This window comes from Anarhichas minor, unplaced genomic scaffold (genome assembly GCF_050575085.1).
Source record: "Anarhichas minor isolate MPS153535 unplaced genomic scaffold, ASM5057508v1 ptg000043l, whole genome shotgun sequence".
Lineage (NCBI taxonomy): Eukaryota > Metazoa > Chordata > Actinopteri > Perciformes > Anarhichadidae > Anarhichas > Anarhichas minor.
Window position 1 is genome coordinate 5,122,561 of NW_027466489.1, and position 16,587 is coordinate 5,139,147.

The 16,587-nt window shown below is 42.9% G+C and overlaps 1 protein-coding gene across 1 annotated transcript in view; it reads right to left on the bottom strand.

Annotated features, from left to right (window-relative positions):
- kaznb (kazrin, periplakin interacting protein b) overlaps positions 1 to 15,434 on the bottom strand; it is a 61,327-nt gene extending 45,893 nt beyond the window's left edge. The window contains exon 1 of the mRNA XM_076110945.1: positions 15,202 to 15,434. Within this exon, the coding sequence (XP_075967060.1) occupies positions 15,202 to 15,394 (193 nt within the window). The 5' untranslated portion in view covers positions 15,395 to 15,434. The remainder of the gene's footprint in view (positions 1 to 15,201) is intronic.
- Between the last annotated feature and the right edge of the window lie 1,153 nt (positions 15,435 to 16,587).

A 16,587-nucleotide genomic window follows, 5' to 3' on the forward strand; every position in this document is an offset into this window, starting at 1 on the left:
GGGCCCCAAGACGATAACTATTTACATTTCAGTGACAAGGCCTGTAAGCTGCTGTGATAATGACGGGAAGTTGTCTCTGTGCCGAAACCGCACCAAACCTAAACCATAGTGTTGTCACAGTACAAATCAGATTTTTCAGCAGTGATCCGTTAAGGTTTTGGAAGGCATAGACCAATGATGTTGTTCTGCTGATAAGGGAAAAAACGTTTTAGGGTTTAGGGTGTCGTTTTAGGGGGGTGGACGAACAACATGCTGTGTCGCCTTAATTTGGAGGACTTGTTGTTTCTACTTCACTCAGCATTCACTCTTAAACTTCAACTTCTTTCAGGCATTCCATCTTAACATCCATGTCAAATTATTTTGTATTCCAACTGCCACTTCATCTTTAGCTTACTTCAGTACCTCAGAAATGTGTGAATTGTACATTTTCCGCAGCGACCAGGTATCATCAGATAACGTTGCCTTTTCTAGTCAATATAGACATGGGTTCAAATAAAAAAAAGAAGTGACATTTGAGTATAGCTCTGTTAAGCCTGGTTCATGAATTTAAGCACATTTCATAAACAAGCAGGTAAGAAATCTAAACAATGAGGCTTTGGGTTTGCAGTAAAAACCCACTCGATCAACCACGTAGCCAAGGTTTCTGTCAGCTACATGAGGAAAGACAGGAGTCGTGTCTGGAGGAGAGAACCAATTAGTCCTCTCCACCGCGGCTTGTCACCTGACAGTCTGCTCATCCAAAGCCTGATGGAAGAGCCTCTCCAGTCTGCTCATTCAAACCAATTAAGGTCTGGAGGTGTATTACCACACACTCATCACCTTTCTCTCACAGCACTTTGCTGCTCTTCACATCGCAGCTCATTGGTCTGCTGAAAGTCTCAGAGTTTTACCCTTTCATATCATCTTGTCTGTTTCTATGTCATCTCTTTTCTAGTTGTATTAGATGTCCTCTGTGTGCCTTCCTCTCTCTTTTTGTCTCTTTATTTTTCCGTCTCTCTGTAACAGAAGGAAATACAGGAAGCAGCAAAAAATATTCTCCAATATTCTAACCTACAGAGAATAGCATCTGTGTCTGTGAATGATCATGAATCAGTTTAGACATATGTTATAATTTAAGTTATATTAAGCACAAAGACATTTGTGATGAAGAAAGATTAAAGAGGAGCGCGTTCATGGACTCATTCGAAATCTGGAAAAACCCTACAGCGCCTAATGGAAACAATGCAGCGACACCCATAAATACACAGACACTGACGAAAGGCTCGCCCCTCAACATTTCCCCTTTCTGTTGTCACACAAAACAATAAAACAAAACACTCGGATGTTGGGCTACAAAGGGCTGAACTGTTGTCACAGGCAGAGAGAGTGTGTGTGTGTGTGTGTGTGTGTGTATGGTGTTGCTTAGGCTGTCCAAACAGTTTATCCGTGTGAGATGGATGACTTATCTGGAACGATTCAAATTTCCACATTCCCTCTTGCAAAACATGCTACAGACCATGTAACCGTAAACCTCTCAGAAATTAGCTGTAATTTCTGAGCACATTTTGACTCAGCACTGAGATGGCTGGAATTCCCCATGACTGTAGTGGGAAAAGCAAAGGAAAAAGGACAAAAAACTGTTTCACTTTTGCACCCTTATTGTCATTTCCGTTTCATAATTAGCATTAGTGCTACAGGTCTTTGAAGTGAAACCAGCCATTACTCTGCAGCTCTCCTGCTCCAGGTACTCATATACCTTTTAATTTATTCATAAAGGCTGCACAGTGTGAGTAGAAACCATTTAAACCCCTACCGGGCATGTGTTAACTTGTTGAAAGGTCGAAACACCACTAATAAGGAAAAGTTGCATCTATCAACAGATATTAATGGTCACTTGAGCTTAACAGAGAATACCAGGACCTCTAATTGAGTCCAGATGGAGCAACCAGTCAGTCCATTCAGTAAACAGAAAGCCTGCAGAGGGCCCCGTTGGTCCTGCTGCTCGAGATGGTGAGCTTTACTTTTTGTGTTTATGCTGCATATTATAATTTAATCTAATCTTGCTCTGCTAATATGCCATATTGTAACCATGAGGTTTGAGCCAGTGACAGCTCTTTTGTCTGGTGGTTTCTCTTTCACACAGATCCATTTACACTTTAATTGGGCCTCACTTGACAGCAGAGAGAACGAATGCATGCAGAAAATGAACATGTGAGAAAGACAGAATAGACTCAAAGACCCTTTGAAGCTAATTGGCAAACAGCAGCGTGACAGAAGTGGTCATTACACCACCTCGTCTCTTTTCTCTCTTTCTAAGACAGCAGTCGTGTTTAACACACCTGTAAATTACTCCAAAGCTCTATCAGCCTCCCCTTTCTGCCAGTCCTCCCCCGCCTCCATAATAACACCATAATGATGCCACTGTTAGTACAGTGCTGCTCAGGCAGTGTGCTTTATGGACTGACCTCAAAGTCAATTCAGCAGCACACAGGGTCTATTAATGGAGCTAAGTCTGAAACTCCTCCTCTCCTCTCTTTTCTCATAACCTCCAATATTTATCCCCTTGCCTCTCCTCACCTCTTCTCTTTAGTTTTTGCTTGAGGACCTCACCGTGTATAGTAAATTACACACACCCAGCTCTTTTCGTTCAGACCAGTTCCTTGACAAAGCACTGCAGCAGACGCTCTGCAGCCCTGTGGCACACATTAACCTCATAAAGGTAAAGTAATAGAGCCTGTCTCAGCTGACACACAATAGCAGTAAAAAAATGTATCACGGCACGAGTGCCTCCCTGAGACGAGACCCACAGGTAAACTCGACTCAGTAAAACACACAGGTATGGCAGGCGGCCGGCTACTATCCGTCCACAGCAGATGATTGTGATGGTCCGAATATTTAATACTACCATGAAATAAACGGCTTCAGTTTTGTTCTCATTAGCCTCTCTGGTGCACACAATTTGGAAATGAGGAGGTTTTGCTGCAGGGATGGAACAGAGGCATACTTGGGGGTTTGGGAGCACATTCCTGGACAGAAAGAGTAGCTGAGTCTCTTGCCGTGGTTAATTTAGGGAGTCTGTGGGAAACCCCTGAATATGAAACCCCCCTCCAAAAACCCACACCACTTCAAGTAATGGCGGCCATGTTGAATGGAACTCATTGTTCGGAGGCCAGAACGGAAGATTCCATCACTTTCGTCCAGTCGCTCGATCTGTCGTCCTAACAATGAGAGGGCCAACACCAGAGAGTGGCTGCGGGGGTAATACCAGACGACAGAGGAGGAAAAAGTAGAAGGACGATAGCTGCTAAAGGGGTGGTTAAATGGGAAATACACTAATTTTACAGGTCTGCGTAGTCGCACTAAAACAGTTGTACAAAGTCTCTGTTTTTGGCTCTGGGCTCTTTGTGAAGTCTGAGAAAACAACCTTGGTGACATCACTAGGGTTATCTCAGCACTTTTTTTATGAAAGGCCTGCATTACAAATAAGGCAAAAGGCAAGAATGAGCTGTGGGCCGCTCTTGGTGGTTGTTTCTAGTATTTTGTCCACCTCATCTATATCAATAATTGGAGACAAAAAATGAATAACACTTCTCAGTATAACTCAATACAAACTACAGCCTTCAAAATGTCCATTATGTTGAAACACCTCTCTGTATAACCTTGTTGAAGATAGGGTTATATTGCAGTGCTGTATTATTTAACTACAGTACATTAAAACTAGATTTGATACAGAGCCCCTCAACAAGACATGAGGTGTAAAAGCAGAGTCGCCTAAAGTGCCTTATCATTTAATTATTTTCTGTGCTTTAGTGGTCCATACGGCCAAACAAAATAATTAGATTAAAACTAAGTTAATCCTATTTACAAAAACTTGACACGTCTCTGGGGTCTGTGGCACCGCTTATTTACCAGACCTATCTCCACAGCGCTGTGTCAGCGTTAAAGAACGGTCCGGCTCCACATTATCATTTTTGCACTGGCTAAAAAAACGCTGTAGCTTGTTTGTATTTCTTTGAACCAAACATAATCCTCTTGACGGTGTCCCTTGCAAAATAGATGGGGAGGAGAATGCAACGTGAAATACGCGGCCAATGGCAGACTTATACAGTCTGCATCCAGCGAGTCAGACTACAACGCAAGCAATCAAGTTGCCTTATAGGTAGAGTAAGATCCAGCAAATTCAGAGCTCAAACTACGAGCACAAGTCAAGAATCTCAGTCTCTGCTGCATCATCCAACACTAACACCATCTTTTGAAGGTACAAATGTCGGGTGTGTCCAAACATGAGTAACAACATCTAAAAATCTGTTTTAACCAGGACACAGCAAAACCAACATGCGGAAGACAAAAACAATCAATAAAGCACAGTTAACAAAAGTTGTATCAGGGACACAGTTCTGAAGTGTTGACTCACACACATCATTTACAGTCTGAAGAAATGAGGATGTGTGTGGTGAAAAATAGCTACTCAGCCTGAGATATATAAGAAAATAATGATCAAATGTGAGAATCATATGAGAAAGTGGCATGCCATTCAATCAATAAAGTGAGTCACTGCAGCGAGGAGCCATACAGTTTAATTTGTCTTATTGCTATGCATGAAAACTGAAATAATGTTGATATAAAAATGATGAGTCTAACTCAGCAGTAGCCTGCTGGGAATATTAACGCAGCTCTCTGTATCCTTGGTTTACCCTATTAGTCATAATGGGAAGCAGATACTGTAAAGCTAGAAAGACATGCTGAATAGAATAGAAACTGCTGATTGTTTCATTCTTATTTTCCTTGCAATTTGCATAATTCAGGATCAAATGGCCCATGGCAATTTCATTGAGTAGGCATAGATGTAGAGTCAATTTGGAATTTTACAAACTTCTATCAGCTTTTGGTGTGTATTTTTATTTTTTTTATTGAGGATGCAGATCTATCCTAATTCCAAAAAGGGAACAATGAGTGCAATTAATCAGTGGGGATTAATACGTGGTATGTAATCAGATCCTTTTAGGTGGAAAAATGAGGTTGAAAATAAACGCTTTTAAGAAACAGAAAGCAATCTCTCTGGCCATTGATCGGACTGCCCGCTAGCTGTGAGCAACTTTAAGAGGCTTGGTGATAAAGATGCCTCTTTGAATTGCCTCCTCTAAAACAGGAATGCACAAACACGCTTCTAACAATACAGAAATGAGCTTTGAGAAACACCGTCCTGTCTCCTGCTAGGTGGAGCACATTTGCTTTGAGGGGAATTTTAGTCACTTATTGCAAAAAAATAAACAAATTTACTGGAATACATATACAACCTTTTCAACAGAGCCACAGCGTGTTTGTGTGTGTATGCCTAAGCACACGGGGTAGAGTAATTGGCGACCTGATAAATATTTGTATAGAACCTCCTCAGCAGGAGAAAACAGACAGGCATGCTTTCAACACTAATGCCTTCGGGCTGCAGACCAAAAATAATTCAGGGATGGAGCCCACTTACATGCTTCATCTCAACATTTCAGGGGGCCCGGAGAGTCGATGATGATGCGTCAACAAAAACAGTCAAATGTAATGTTATGCTGTTTTGTAATAACTGATTTTCTTTTCCCTAAAAAATATAAAAATACATACATAAATAATGAAATAACCGAAGGAGACATTTCTACAGATACAACAAATGTAAACAACAAAGAAAAGTGAATTCTTTTTGGATTGTGTGTCTGGTTTTGGTCGATAATGGGTTCACAACAAGTAGCTTTAATCCAGAAAGACAGCGTGAGATAAAGTTTAGTGACGTTCTTTTTGTTGCAGTCGGTAATTGTTTACTCACAGCAAAACCACAATTTCCAAAAGCCCAAAATCGTAAAATGTCTCATTTAGTTTGACCAATTAAATTTACAAGAATACAAAACAGCAAAAGACAGGCAGATATTCTCACATTATGAGGCAAACTAGTGAATGTTTAGCATTTTTGCTTGACGAACCACATATTTGATTATTGAAGTATCTGTAAATTAACTTTTGTCCATCAACTCAAGTTGCATTTATCATTTTCACTATCAATTCAATTTAAATTGGAAAAGCTGTGAAATACGTCCATCACAATTTACGAAAAAGCCCAAGTTGACATATTTAGATTGCTTGTTTTGTGTAACCAACAATCTGAAACCCAAAGAGCTTCGTTTAACTGTCACGGAGGACTCAAAATACACAATACATGTTTACATTTAGAGAAGCACAAATCAGTGAATCCTTGGCATTTTTTGCTTAACATTTAAATCGTTGCTTCTTAATTTTCAGTTGCTAATCAATCAATCATCTAATAAATTCAGCTCAAATTCTAAGATAGGTTTTGAGGATTTTTAGGACAGAAGGTGGACAGACTGTAAAGTATATGCATGTGCGTTGTTTTAAATTATTTGAGAGGAGATGACACCGGAGTGCAATACAAATGATTTGTATGGATTGTGTGGGTGTTTAAAAGTGCACAGCTTTGTCCTGATGTTCAGGATGTCTTCAACCCATCAATCCTGTGAGAGGCCTGCGTGAACCAGATGATTTGGAGAAGTGGCAAAGTGTTCTGCTTGTCCTCCGCTCTGCTGGAATGTCACGCTTTGCGTCCTCTGGATACGAGGGGCTCTTCCTCAAAACTCATTTTCCTCCATGTCTACTCCATTTTCTCCTGGGAATGGATTTAAACTGCAGCCAAGGCAACAATATGTACCAGCAGCAATAAAAAGTCTCCACTGCTAAAGCAATGAGGCATTTTAATAGGATGAGCCGAGACTGTTGTGAAGGCAACCGGGCTTTCTCTGCCTTGCTGTCTGTCTCTTCCTCACTTTCTTAGAGTTGCAATTGTTTGAAGTTTGGACTCTACAGGGATTTGGATGATTTAAGGTGAAAATGAAGGGTTAGATGTGTACAGTGGAGGCGTGAGGGAGGCGGGGGACGGGAGTTAAAGTCTGATCATTATCTGCGCCTCCTGTTGCAAAGCGGGCACCACAACACCCAGGCACTGGCCGTGAAACATCCCACTCGGGAGGATTATTCTAAGCACGCTGTCAGAGCTCATTCTTCGTCTCAGCGCAGACGTATAGCGAATCGTATTCACTCGTAAGTCCAGTGTGTCATTAATGGAGACATACAGTGTATCCTCCATCACATGAGATGCTACTGCGTCAGGCTTCAGTCAGACACCCTGCTATCAACGGACCTCAACATAACACCATCCTACCATTGTCTTGTACTACCTTCCTTATCCAGAGAGTCAGGGAGATCGTCGTAAGTGAGCTGTTGCACGTTTCCCAATCCTGGACATACAGTATGATCTTAGATGCACATGATGAAGTTGAAACATCCAGTGGGTCCATAAAACACAATCAGGAAGCACAATTTCACCCAATCCACAACATGAATTCTCTTCGGACATATGGTGGTGATAAATACAAGATACCCACCAACGATACGAGGAGTTCTTATTTCCTACAGTCCATTTCCTTTTTAAAGAGTACTTTACTGCATGCAAAGTTATGATGAGGGGCCCATATGAAGGAAATGGGGGAGAAAAGGACTATAACAGGGAGCGATAACGGTGAGGAATATCCTCATTAGTCAATGCCTCTCTCTACTCCCCAACCAATAAAAGCCATTCTCATAATGTGCTGTTAACCTGAGCCATGACCTAGACACAATGAATCCATATATCTTCATAAAAATAAAAATAAATCATCTGGGAAACAAAGTGTCCTGAGCTGGTAGGAATGCAACAGTTAAACAAAGTAATTCAGTTCATGAAGCTAATTAGCATACGTAGACATATCAGTCTTCCTGATAGGAATAATATCATCTCAGAGGCAGAATGTCACACCGGAGAGCCATTCATTGCTTAGTGTCACGGTTAAAGTACTCCTCGGTTTTCCTTGAATTGGCTTTCACTGACTTGCTCTGTGAAGTTTCACTCAGATAAAGCCTGCCAGGAACATTTGAGTGCAGAGGAATATCTGTTGGAGATGTACCCTGTCTTAGAGTTGGCATCTTTCTTAGCACTTCCATTTCTGGTTCTGCTCCACTGCCTGTCTACCTACCTGCCCCGCCTGCCTTTTTGCAGGCTCATTCTTCCTAAGGTGGCAGTTCAAATCAGGGGCCGTGTGGTGATGTCACTGCCTGTGGCCATCTGCCACCCAAACCGAAGGAACGCCACCACCAGCTGGCATCCAGGGCAACACTTCCTTCACCTCTGCTAATAGACCTGAGACACACGAGGGTCAGCCATCTTCTGTCAAATCTGACCCTTCACAAAATGCTGCAACCTGAAATCAGTAGCACGCCACAATGCCCTCCCGATGAACCACAAACTTGGAAAGATTTCAGAGTGATTGGAACACTAGAGGCCAGCTTCCTCTGCCCCTGTATGGACATGAAAGTGAATACGTGCCGCCCAGCTGTCCTCCCTATGCAGCCGCATTCAGGAGTGGAAACTCTTTCAGAAGTCAAAGTCCAGGGGGCTTCTGCTCCCACTGTCAACCTGCACAGCTCTGTCAGTTCATTACCTGGGTTTGCGTTCCATTAGAAAGCAAAACAAATAACCAGAGTCATTATTTATTTAAAGCCATTACCAGGCACTGTAGAACAAAGGCAGCCAATGTGCCAGTAAGTACTTCTAACCCCTGTTCAGCTATTAAGTGCAGAAACACTCAACTAAAATTGAAAAAATATGGAGCATAAAATAAATTAAACACTGAAAAGGGACCTTAGCTATGAAGTAAATACACAATATGGCTCATATTACAGTTGCAAGCCAATTAGAAGTATGTGTTGACTCCTTATACTGTATGTATCTGTCATATTTAGTTTTTGCGTTGGTCTCAACTTGCTTTTTCTTGTTGTTGTGGCAGTTTGTTTTAAATTGCACATGCTATCATATTTTTGTCAGCTTTCAGTGACTTATCAATCCAGTTGTACCCTCAATATTATGATTAAATGGTTTGTATTCATCTACATTTAACTTCAGCTGGGTTCCAAGAAAGTAATGCAGCAACAATGTCGTAAATTCCTAATTTGAAAGTAGGTACTGTAGGCCATTCGTCCACCATCATTCAAGAGGATAATGAGGAAATTAAGCTCTAGCGTAAGTTCAGACAGGAAGACTATATACTCTTGCATGCCTAAGCCCATAGCTTATTTACCATACATCTGTCATCACTCCTCATGCAGGCACACTCATCATTTCCTTGCTGTTATGATTTGGGGCTGTCCATCACGATATCAGCTGTCTAGATCAGCTGGTCTCTCTAGCCAATAGCACAACAACACGAGGACTTCGTTAGCCTATTGTCTTGCTGCTGTCTCTCTTAAATATGATTGTCTCTCTACCTTCAGTACGTTCAGGCTGCAGTTGGGGGATTTATATTGTTGCCGCTCGGGGCAATCACAACTCGATCACAAATCTCCTCGTGGAGTTCAAGCGCCAAAGAATTTCTGTGTAACACATTAACGCAGCATCTGTCATAATAAATGTTAACTACTAATCATTCGCTTGTCTCTCCTGATTGAACTGTAAGATCACTGCCTTTTGCAAACATCACTGGAGTCTGAAAAGCTTCACCAAATGTACGAGTAAAACCTCTCCACCCCCCCAGCGCCGGTGTTTTCATCTGGTTGTGGAGCCCCAGGAGTCCTCGCTATGCCATGATTAGTTATTTTACTGGAGGAAGTCCAGTGAGGAAGAGGATGAGAGAGGGAGACATGGTAGGGGAGTGAGGGGCTGCCTCCCTCTTGCTATTGTTTGGATACAGTTCCTCTCACGCTGCATTGACCACAGACAGGGCGTGGCTGAGGGAGGCCAGGCAGGGAATATCAGGAGGGGAGGGGGTGAGGTATTCGGGTGGTGATGGATACAGGGGGGGAAGGTTAGAGCGCATTGCATTTCTCTGCATGTGGACAGCGAACAGGAAGGCGGGTGGTCCCTGGTGAGCGTTACAGTGAGAGAAAGAGAAGAGCTGGAGTGGGTGGGAGTTTGCCCCTGTAGTTTGCCGCTCTGTTCCTATAGCCCTGCTCGTGTGCACGATGAAGTAATGAGAGACCCGGGGCCTCTGACAAACTCAGGCCAGATGGGGAGAGGATTCTTCACCACAATTACTCAGCAGAGAGCATTAGAGCCAATGCAACTTCTCCTCTTCAGAGAAAAGATAATCACTGGGTCTTTTAGGAGAATACTTAATCAACACTGGGTTTCAGCTCTCTGTACAGTTTGGATGTTGTCTTTCAAGGTCTCTGCTGAGCTACCTTCCTCTATCCCTGAATGCAATACCCCAGCAGGCTCAATAGCACTTCAGCTGGTTCTGGAAGTAGTTTTTACAAATTTAAATTCTCCTCTACAAGTTTAATTTAAAGGACACTTTTAACGTACCTCAACATACTGAATCAACATAAAAAAAGACAAACTGGAGTGAATTTTACTTCATGAACAAAAGGTACACAATGTATCTATACAGTATATATTTGTCACACTCAACAAACAATTATTTTTGGTGTAAAGGGCCGTGTCTTTTGCAAACAGACTAAAATCCAAGTCAATCTTAGTCCTGATTACAATAAAAAACCTTTAATATTCAGCGCCACCAATACATGATACCATAGAAACACTGGACTCTCCTAAATTATTTGACGATACCATAATGGCCATCAGTGTTAATTGTTTAAATTTGTTAATAAGAAACCTTTTTGTCTGTGTTACATTGAATGGTTGTTAATATTAGAATAACAATGAGCCCCTATACCACTGTCACCATGGAGAAGAAGCCAGTCACAGGCAAGAATCAGAGCTGTAGCAAATTCAAAACGTTTTGTCAGGGAACCAAATAAACAGCTATAGTTGCCAAATACATCCACAATTCAACCCAAATCTGAAATTGAATGATTCAGGTTTGTAAAAAGCATAATCTTCGGCCTCAACTTCCTGTTCTGGCAGCACACATGAAAGATTTTTAAGATCTGGTTTTCCTCACCAAATTCTCCTTGGGAGTTGACCTCGTACTACCTGTAACTTTCCATCAATGAACCAAATATTTTAAGATGCAGGTGCTCATCTTTTGTTCAGTCTGGTCCCGGATGTGCACCAACTGCAAGCCAACAAACATTGCCAATGCCGAAAATTACTTTTACTTCCATAATCCTGAGCATCCGAAATAACTCTTCTGACTGTAAAGCTTTGGTCTTAACCTTGAGCCCCTTATTTTACCTTGACCGTGACCGTGACAAGTGAAAATGTGTCATCCATACTCCTCATGCTGTATGAGTCACTCACAGCTGCCTCATGGTAGTGTTTTAAAAAAAGGTTTATGGATTAGTATTTGCAGATTCCCAAGAGTCTGTCATGAGCACTTCCTCACCAACCGACTGCAGGGTACCGATCTACCAGGAGCATAAGAGCATAAATAATGTAATACCCCATAAGGTGAGCTCACATTGATTTTAGAGGACAAAATATTTTCATAAGGCCTCTGTTCCCCAAGACAAATTGAGTCCAGGCGAAATCTTTTTCCTCACAAGTCAGATGAACATTAGATATGGCAGCAATGCAGTCGCTTGGTGCTGAAACATCAGCGTCGTTTATGAACGTTCAACAAATCGTTGACATCGACGTGATGGATTAAGAGGACTGGCCAATAATAAAGGGGTGTCATCACCCTGGCAATGAATACATCACTGTCAGTGGCTTGAATAAAAGAATGCTGGTCGTTCCTTTCCCGTTGACTCTCCTGTACTCTAAAAGAAAGACAAGACATACACAAACAATCTCTTATAAACAGAGATATGCTTTGAAATATTACACAAAAGCAAAAAGCATAGTTAAACTAATCCTGATGCACAGCATAGCGACTGAAGGTTTCGGGTGATTTAATGTCTTGTTTCTTACGATTAATTTGAGAGCACACATATATAAGAAGAGGATGTAGTCACTATGACGTCACCCATTGGTTTGTGGTGGGACTTTTAGAAGCCTCGATTTCAGCCTTTTGACCATCGCCATCTTGTTTTCTTGCCACCAGAAGTGACACGCAATCTGTCAATCAAAAGGTAGCCAGGCCCTGAAGCCTACCCTGCTCTATCTTCTATTTTACTCTAAATGTGACCATAATTTACTCAACGAACATCATGCTGTACGAAAGAAGACTTGTTTCCGATAATTTCTGCCACCAGAGAAGTGGTTCCCCGATGGCCATTAGAAAGAATGCAAGTTTAAGTAACTTCTGCATTGACTTAACTTTTCAGACCCGGCAGTTGCCGCCTGGGTGAGAAGGACAGACTGCAAGGCCAACGGAAACAGCAGGCTGAATCGCTGTGTTAATAGCCTTCTCGGACATCTATGAGAGATGTTATTGAAGCTCCACAGGGAAACCGCAAAAATCCTGGCATTTTGGCATTGTATAATATAATTTATATACAGGAAGACAGTTCATGCATATTAAAAAACCCTGTCTGTGCGGTTGCTTTGATCGTACACAGGGCAGAGCCAACAAATGGACTAACACACAGCCTTGCCTTGAGATGGATACACACCTAAAGAACATTTAATCTCCCTAAACTACTGGACGCTGACGCTTGCTCATCACACACCAAAACCGCCTAATCCGAAAGATCTCTCAGACGAATCATCTTAAATCTAAAATCTTAAAAAAACATCCTAGTTCTCAGGCTCATCCCTCTCGGCTGTGTTACTTTAAAGGAAAAGAGTGTGGTGGAGGTCTGTGTGGCTGTGTTTGGTTTGATCAGTCACCTGACTGCTGGCCTGGCCTCTGGGAACAGGAAGTATGACATCACTGACATTCAGGAATGCGGGAATGTCAGGCTGCCTGTTAACACTGCTGGAACGAAACAGAGAGCGAGCCGGACGACCGCGACAGATAACTCAATGCAGCTGAGTTATTCCAACCCTAAAGAGTAAACACTCAGGCCAAGTTTTCAGACCAACTTCAGCCCTGTGTGGGAAAAACGCTACTCTTCATTTGAATGAGTCCATTGTGTCGACGCACGGCCGTCCAGCAAATAAGTTGAACATGGCTCAACTTTAGCACAATGAAGGCTGATATACTGGCCAATCAAATACATGCAAGACCACATTCCTAAGACCAAGACCACATCGTATTTCTACTGCTTACCCTGCGACCCTCAAAACAAAAGATTCGATGATTGGTGACATGATAACTTGCCTGAGTTATAAAATCTCTCCTCATGATTATAAACAGCTGTTTAGTGTTAGGGCATCTGATAAGCCTTCGCAAACATTTATCTGTCACTCAAACTAGACTTCCTGGATCATATTGTCTCAATAGTTAATACAGCAAACCCCGAACAACCATTGCATTTTTGACAAGCTGCCTTGCCTGCGTACTTTGTGTGTACCTGGATGATTAAAAAGTATATCCACTAGCAGCACATGAATCCTGGTCAATACTTGATTCTCTTCATTGAGAACCTCCAGTTTACACAATATGAATATAACCAAACACTGGTGGGGGTTTCTTTATTGTTGTTGGGGGCACGAGAGAAAAAGTAGCAGTAGTGAGAATCTTTATTTCTCTCTAATAACTTTCAGCTAATACTGTGATTTGTTCACTGTGTGCTGGTGAGTTCATATCACATTCGGATTAACTGCCCCCATGTGCTTAACGGGGTATGAAGTCAATTTCTTTGTATTTCACTTCCATAAAGTTGAGGGTCTTGCAAGGCGCAATTAAAAAAAGGATGTCCAAAACCAAAGCAGTTAAGGTTTCATAATTACTGTCTTAGATTTCCCATAATGCAACTTGATAGCAAATTGTATCTCTATGATGACGTCATCATAAAATCAGTGTTATTTTTGCAGAAGACCTTATACAGATGATCATCATGTGTTAAATCAGTGAAGTTGAGGACGCATTAATGCATGGATTCCTGAGAGCATGCAAAACCAAGAGTCTGAGAAAAACGCAGGACACACATGACTCACATGCCAAGTACATCAGCGCTCTGAAAACAACATTTCACACAGATCAGCCCTTAGCCTTCAGGGCCAGCAGCAGATAGAAGGAATCACCTGCTGCTGCACCACATATGCCCAACACAGGGAACCATTTAATGGACACTGACAGCAAGCTGTCTGATAGGGTATGATCGCAATAACCCCCTGGGCTTCTAAACGTGTTCGAGACAATTGCAGTCCTGCAACATATGGTCTTTTTGTTCAGTGGTCTTTTCACTATTTCAGCAAGCCAAACTTTCTGTACATGCAGGCGATGCATGTCTGTCATGTCTTGCTATATTCTGCTGTAAGATTTAAGTTTGTTGTGGCTAATTAGTTGCAAAATAAACTGATTTGATCAGTGGCCTTTGCTGTTCAGTTCAGGGTAACAAGTTCATTTTGTAATCACAGGGACTTCCCCTTACACGGTTGTTCCACTCATTACAAAATAAATCTCATTAATGATTCCAAGATGTCAGCTATATAAAAGTAGCTGAGCTGAATCTGTCATAAAAAGGTTTGATTATTAATTGCAACCAAGCATCATTAGGAATGCAACAACTAGTCCATATAAAACTGTATATATTATTCATAGTCTTTGGGTTATTGCTGACATGACATGAAGCCAAAACTTCGACATTCCCATGAAAACTTCAGCTTAAAGCTCATTTCTCATTCATCACATCTCTTTCCCAGCTAAGTGACGGAGCCATGGTGTCTGTCGGCAGGCAGTCACCCGTCAGAGATGTTGGCATACAGATTCTGGGCCTAAAGCTCAGTTTGAGACTCCTTGCCAGAGTCGGCAAGAGAGCGGAGAAGGAGCCAGAGCTGGAGGGAGTGCAGCCCCAGAGGAGTCCAGCTGCTGCCTGGGAAACCAAACCCGGACCGGCTCTGGCCCACGCTCTCTAACCCCAGCCCCTCCCGTCTAATAACAACACCCAGTCTGCTTCTTGTTCTCTTTATTTTCAATGTGCTGCTTTTTCCACTGTCATTCTGGTTGTGGACTTTGGGTAAAAATTAGTCATTGGAGAAACCAGGGAATGATATTATACTCCCCGCTACACATTCCTCGAATACTTCCCACAGTTGATTTCAGAACACTCTCACACGTTCATGTTCTCACTCTCACACACACGCAGAGAGTCAGAGGATTAGGTGTGAGTGCGTTCACATTCACACACACACACACACACACACACACACACACACACACACATACATGCACATGCTGTGACACTCACCCCGGTAGTGCAGGCTGTCATCGTGGTGGTTGTACTGGTGGTGGTTCTCCAAGGCAGGGGGGCTGCTGGCACCCAGCTCTGTCAGTCTGCGGCTGGTGGCGGAGAGCTCGGAGCGGAGGTTGGTCACTTCCTGACTGGCGGACTGGATGGCCCCATCAATCCTCTGTGCCAGCTGTTTGTTGTCTTCCATCATTTTAAGAATTTTCCCCTGAGGACCAGATCCACACAGAGCAGCATGATGTCAAGTGGAGCATTAGAGGGGGTGACGCTTCCTCCTCCTCCTATCCCCCTCTCCTCCTCTGCTCCTCCACCTGTGCTTCCTCTCCTACAGTTTACTTCGCACATATAAAGAAAAAAAGCCAAAACGACGGTCCCTCTTCTGTTCTCCACAGGGTAGCACAGAGATGATGTCTACCTGTTACTGCACAAAGAATAACGCCTGTGTGGCCGAGCACCACACAGTCAGAGAAAGCATGTGTGTGTGTGTGTGTGTGCAGGGCAAAGGAGAAAGATAGTGAGCGTGGGAGAAAGAGAGGAAGAGAGAACGTAAAGAGAGCGGAGAGAGAAAAAAGACAGAAGAGAAAAAGAGATTTAGCTCAGCGGGCGGAGGGGAAAGTGAGTGCTCCCGCAGAGGAGAATGTGCTGTGAGCAGCTGCTCTCAGAGAGGACCCAGCACACACTGAGATGACATGCAGCCTTTTAAATGGATTGTACCATGTGCTGGAGGACCAGGGGAGAGGGGGGGACGCAGTTGGACTGAGCTGCTCTCCAACAACTCTCTAACTACAGACCGTGTTGTGTATCACACACCCTATGGAGTCTGTAATGAGTTAGCAATCGGGTCTGTAAAAGGGTAAAAGTACAGATTGTTTCTTTTTACTTCTTCTTCTCTCTGTGTCCCTGCAGTCGGAGCTTGGCAGCAGTGTTGAACCCTTTGACAAGCACTTGTCAAGCCCGCTATATCTTTTCACTCCTGCTCCCACTCTCCCTTCCTCCCTCTCACTAACACACCCGCTGTCTTTTTGTCTCTCCCACCCCCTCTTTTTTCATTCCATTATATATTCATCTCTTTGTCCTGGGAAAGCTCACCCCCACATCGGTGGAAGGGGAAGGGGGCTGGCTCAAGGCACCCAAGGGGGAAAACATTTCAACTCTCAGAGCAAACTTAGCAGAGGGCAGAGGCGAGAATCGAGCCGTGGCGAGAACATAGTGGAGCTTTACTTCTTTGATCAAATACAGTTGGAAGGATTATATTTCAGCTTATCCGTGGGCCCAGCAAACAAACAGCACCGCCATCAATTCTTATCTGTACAGCAGAACAATTCCATCACACACAAAAGGTTAGAGACGGGGGTAGGCTGTTCATCTTGACTTAAAACAATCCCG